The sequence below is a fragment of the Myotis davidii genome, unplaced genomic scaffold, assembly GCF_000327345.1.
Source record: "Myotis davidii unplaced genomic scaffold, ASM32734v1 scaffold57, whole genome shotgun sequence".
Classification (NCBI taxonomy): domain Eukaryota; kingdom Metazoa; phylum Chordata; class Mammalia; order Chiroptera; family Vespertilionidae; genus Myotis; species Myotis davidii.
In genome coordinates this window covers 786,470-792,565 of record NW_006289718.1, presented here as the reverse complement: position 1 = coordinate 792,565, position 6,096 = coordinate 786,470, and the positions used below count along the sequence as shown (strand labels likewise).

At 35.2% G+C, this 6,096-nt stretch overlaps 1 protein-coding gene across 1 annotated transcript in view; it reads right to left on the bottom strand.

Annotated features, from left to right (window-relative positions):
• VPS13C (vacuolar protein sorting 13 homolog C (S. cerevisiae)) overlaps nt 1–6,096 on the bottom strand; it is a 173,292-nt gene that overhangs the window by 142,331 nt on the left and 24,865 nt on the right. The window contains exons 7-8 of the mRNA XM_015563005.1: nt 631–696; nt 247–356 (exon numbers count right to left, since the gene is read on the bottom strand). Of these exons, the coding sequence (XP_015418491.1) occupies nt 247–356; nt 631–696 (176 nt within the window). The remainder of the gene's footprint in view (nt 1–246; nt 357–630; nt 697–6,096) is intronic.

The following is a 6,096-nucleotide window of genomic DNA, read 5'->3' as shown; positions in this document are numbered from 1 at the left end:
CCCCCGAGGGCTGCCGGGCTGCCAGAGGGATGTCTGACTGCCAGCTTAGGCCCAGTCCCCTGGGGAGCAGGCCTAAGCCAGCAGGTGGTCATCCCCCGAGGGGCCCCAGACTGCAAGAGGGCACAGGCCAGGCTGAGGGACCCCGTCCCCCCTGAGTGCACCAAATTTCATGCACCGGGCCTCTAGTATTAATATAAAATACACATTAAATTACTAACCTAAACTAAGGAACTGAAAATTACTTACATCATCTTCATATTTAATATGAATGTCTGTGATTTTTACTTGTACATTTTTAATTACTTGAGTTGCCAATTTTTCCAAAAATGTATCCTTTTTGGCTTCTTTTGGTTTATCTATAAAAAACAGAAAAATACAAGCTCAAAAGTTGAAATTCTCACAAACCTCATAATCAATGACCAAAGGATAGCTAAAGCACTACTCAATGGAAATTATAGGCTTTTCTAGTGTCCTTGTTTTATTTTATATTTATTTTAGATTTTAATATGCATTTCCAACTTAAAATTTTTGAAATTACATTATAAACTAACATTAATTTTACCTTTGATGACAGAAATTAAGTGGCAATGTGTATAAATAACACATGGCATAAAAACTACTTTTACCTACCTTTTGAGCGATCAAGACCTTTAAAAGGTTTCTTAAAATGTTTTTTGTGCTTTTTACGCTTACGTCCTTCTCAGTGGAAGCATTTTAGTGAGAAAAGGATAAAATTCAAGTTAGCAGACAAGAGGACAGAAGAGAAATCAAGAGCATTCTTCCTGACATCAAATTTTGGTACAATTCACCTTATTTGATTCTAAGCTGTCCTGTTATCACAGTATAAACAGAAATTTACAAACCTTCCTTAGTCTAGGAATAACCTTCTTTAATCTAGAAATAACTTGACAGGTACAATTATTCAAAAATTAAGTAAAATATCTATACACAATGCCCTTTATAATATTTATAACTTTTCACAACACAAAGTTTAAATTTAATGTTACTAAAATATTGGAAATGTAATAATGACAGATAACATTTCTGTAAACACGTGGTAGGGACAAAGGAACACAAATGTAATGAATGGGTAGGTTACCGACAATGACTTCCTCTGGATGATATACCTCACTGAAAAATCCTTTAATGACTTAAGGATATAAATACAAAAAAGACATAAAATGTACATTGAACTGTACATTGAAATTGGGTTAATAATTTCTTTAAAACCTAACCCTCTTTTATTTGGCACTGCCTCACTTTATTTCATTACCCAACACCTATCTTATCCAAATTACAAACCTTCACATTCAACTAGACATCAACTCTAGTATGTACTCTTAAGGCAGTCTCTGTATACAGTCTCCCCTGCCTCTAGTTCCCACTTCACTCCTAGTAAACATCCTTCTATACTACTACCCGACTATTACTTCTAAAACACTATTCACAGCTTGCTAATCTCCTACTCAACTTTTTTTAAAGGCTCTCTGCAGCCTTACCAATAAAATAAAACGTGTTTGCATGACACAAAGGTCCCGTCATGACCTGACACTCCCTGTCCTGTTCTATCTCCTACCACTCCTCCTTGCACTGGTACTTCAGAAATATTATTTATACTTTCCAAGAAAAACTTTCTAATGCCTAATGCATCTACATGTGTCATTCCCATGCCCTCCCTGAACTTCTTCACGAGGAAGACTCCAGGAGGCTTCCAAATCTCAGGTGCAGCACTGCTGCCTATCTGAAGCCTCCTGTAGCTTTTCCAAGCAGCTCCAGGCCATCTACCCCAGCACCAGACTTCCAAAGTAGTGATTACACTGTATCTGAAGTGTTTGCACAACTGTCTTGCCTTCAGGCTTCATTACTACAGGAATTACCCTTATATCTGGGCACAGAGCATGTAACTGTTCAAAAGAATAAAAAATATACATCTGAACATAATATATAAGCCCCCTTAATGTCATATATATTTGAAAAAATATACATGTAATTTTAAATTTGTTCTTCCTCGATATTTTAAAGCAAACTGTCCTTCCAATACAAAAAATAAGAACCAAACCCTGTATTACAAGAATAAAACCCTGACTTTCAAGAAGAAAAGACTTAACAAATACATAACAGAATGTGGACTTTGCTAGTACCAGTATTGCTTGTCATAGTGATGGTCCCTAAATATTTTTCATTCATAAATAAAATATTTAGAGAAAGACTGAGTTCTTCACAAAATATCATTTAAAAAGAAACAAAAAGGAAAGCCAGAGCATGCTTGAAAATGGCCAGAAGAGATCTCAGAGAGAGAGAAGGTCAGCTGACTGGGTTCAGACTCTCCCATAATCTGTTCTTCTCACCTGAGCTCCCTGTTTTATTCCTAATTTCACATTTGTTCTAGCATCATGTTGTACCGCTGATCTCAGTGTTAAAAGCACCATGTTTAAACCTCTCCAAATAATTTCAAAATCTGAGTGCTACACAGTTCTTTAGGAAAAGTTTCTATTTTAATCTGATGAATAATAAATTTATGATTCTCAATCACTCTTTAAAGCAGGTCTCAAATATTTTAATCTCACATAAAATTTGAGAACCTTAAAGATCTTCTTATTGGTGTGGATTACAACAATTGATATTTCCATACTGGAAATCAAAACTGAGAATTTTTTAAATATTTATTAATTCATTTTTAAAAACCATTATCTGATAACATGGTTAACATATATTTATGAAAACTAACTATATTTGCCAAACGAAAAGTTGTAGTGAGGCAAATGACATGATTTTTACATTCTTACAAATCTCTTTAATGTCTGGCTTAGAAGACATCTTGATTTGCATATATGTTTCTGCCTTAGATCTGGTGAAATATCTTGGTTAGATTGAATTACATGAAGGAAATCTGAACTACAGATATGTAATAGTAAAAGAAATAAACATCTTTTCATGGCCTTTTCATGAAATTATAAATACTACACCCAAACTCAACACATGGTAGTTACTTAAAGATTAGTTTCATCTTAAAATCTGAAACTCTATCAATAAATTTTTCACCCAAATTAAAATCAATTGGTCTAATTTTCAATTTTAATGGATTTTTACACATCTGATTTTTTATCATGCACTGGTAATATGGAAATATTACTTCATTGAACTACGCAAATCTTCCAAATGATGAGTCATTTCATTATTTAGTATCAAAAATCACTAAACTGGGTATAGACAGAACATACCCCAACATAATAATGGCCATAAATAACAAGCTGACAGCTAACATCATACTCGTTGGTGAAAAGCTAAAAGCTTTCCCCTTAAGACCAGGGCCATTACAAAGATGCCCACTTTCAGCACTCTTACTCAACATAGTATTTATTGGAAGTCCCAGCCAGAGCAATTAGGCATGACAAAGAAATAAAAGGCATCCATATTAAAAAGAAAGAATCTATAGAACAAAATATAGAACAAAATAAACTAACAAAATATAAACAGACTCATGGAGAACAGACTAACAGCTGTCAGAGGGGAGGGAGGTTGCAGGGCTGGATGAAAAAGGTGAAGGGATTAAGCCAAAACAAAACAAAACTCACTGACATAGACAACAGCATGGTGATTAGCAGAGGGGAAGGTGAATGGGGGGAGATGGGAGAGGGCACAGCAGGGATAAATTTTGATGGGAGGAGACTTGACTTGGGGTAGTGAACATACAATACGATATACAGTTGATGTATTATAGAACTGTACATCTAAAACATATATCATTTTATTAACCAATATCACCCCAATAAAATAAAATAATATAAAATAATTATTTTAAAAAAAGAAAAACTCATTAATGGCCGATGACATGCTTTCATAATATAGAAAACACTTAAAGACTCCACCAAAAGAACTGTTAGAACAAACAAATTCAGTAAAGCTGCAGGATACAAAATCAATATGTAAAAATATGTTGTGTTTGTACACAATAACAATGAATTATTAAAAAGGTAAATTAAGAAAACAATCTCATTTATAATTGCATCAAAAATAATATAATACCTAGGGATAAATTTAACCAAGGAGGTGAAAGACCTGTGCACTAAAAAATATAAGACACTGATGAAAGAAAATGAAGAAGATACAAATAATGAAAAGATATGGGATTGGAAAACTTAATATTATAAAATTGTTCATATTACCCAAAGCAAGCTACAGATTTCATGCAATCCCCATCAAAATTCCAAAGGCATTTTTCACAAAAATAGAATACTAAAATTTTTATGAAAACAAAAAAGAGAAAGAAAAACAAAGCTGGAGGCCTCATACACCCTGATTTTAAACTGTATTACAAAGCTATAATAATTTTTAAAAATATGGTATTAGCATAAAAACAGACACATAGATCAATGAAACAGAATAGAGAGCCCAGAAGTAAACCCACAAGTATACAGTCAATTAATTTATGACAACAAAGGCAAGAATATACAATGGGAGGAAAACAGTCTCTTCAATAAATTTTGCTGAGAAAACTGAACAGCCACATGCAAAAAAAAAGAAAACTAGACCCCCTATCTTAAACCACATGCAAAAATTATCTCAAAATGGATTAATGACAGAAATGTAAGACAGAAACCATAAAACTCATAAAAGAAAATGCAGGTGTTGCTCTTTGCAATATTTTTTTATCTGATTCCAAAGATAATGGCAACAAAAGCAAAAATAAACAAATGGAACATCAAATTTAAAAACTTCTACAGAGCAAAGGAAACCATCAATGAAATAAGAACGCAACCTACTAAATGGGAGAAGGTATTTGCAAGTTATATATCTGGTAAGGGGCTAATATCCAAAATATTTTAAAAACTCATACAGCTCAATAACAGAAAAAAAAGAAACAATCCAATTAAAAACGGGTAGCAAATCTAAATAAGCATTTTTCCCAAAAAGGCACAGATGGCCATCATATGGAAAAATGTTCAAATCATTCATCAACAGGAAAATGTGAAATAAAGCCACAATGAGGTATCATCTCACACCTGTCAGAATGACCATTATCAAAAGGATAAGAAATAACAAGTGTTAATAAGGGCATAGTAAAAAGAAAACCTCCTGTACAGCTGGTGGGCATGTAAATTGGTGCAGCCACTGTTGAAAACAGTATTAAGGTTCCTTGAAAAAGTAAAAACAGAACTACCATAAGACCCAGCAATTCTCCTTCTGGATATTTATCTGAAAAAAATCAACAACACTAATTTGAGAGATATGTGCACCCCTACGTTCATTGTTGCATTATTTACAATAGCCAAGATATGGGAAGAACCTAACTGTCCACGATGAATGGATAGAAAATGTCCTGGATGTGCTGGATGAATAGACAGAAAATGTCCTGAATGTGCTGGATGAGTGAATGGAAAAGATGTGGTATATATACACAATGGGATACTAAACAGCCAAGAAAAAGAATGAAATCTTGCCATTTGCAACATGAATGGATCTTGAGGGTATTTTGCTAAGTGAAAAAATTCAGACAGAGGAAGACAAATACAATCAAACCTCGGTTCTCCAACATTTCCCATCTCGAACAATTCGGTTCTCCACCAAGTTGCTCACAGAAAAAATGTCTCAGTTGTTGACCAAAACTTTTGTTTTCGACCTGACGACCCTTTCATGCTTATACCTCAGCATGACAAAAAGCACCCTTCAGGCAATAAAGGAGAGAATGCTTTTGCTGCTGGGAAATCAATGATTAGCACAATTTTAACCCTTTATATGCCATAAGCGGCTATAGACGCTAGGGGTGGACCTTCCCCACATGCCATGCACATCTAAAGCCGCAAACCTCGCATATCAGACCGAGAACCAAGATGGCGGCATAGGTTAACGCCGGAGTCTGCTGCCTTGAACAACCATTTCAAAAGTGAAACTAAAAGACGGAAGGGACATCATCCAGAACCACAGGAACGCTGGCTGAGTGGAAGTCCTACAACTAGGAGGAAAGAGTAACGCATACGGACACTCAGAGGCGGCGCAGTGCTGAAGTCACATTCTGAGGTGCGGAGTGCGTGGAGCGGGCGGCGGCGGAGGGCGCGGTTGGCGTTTTCAATCGGGAGGGAGTCGCAGACTCTGCGC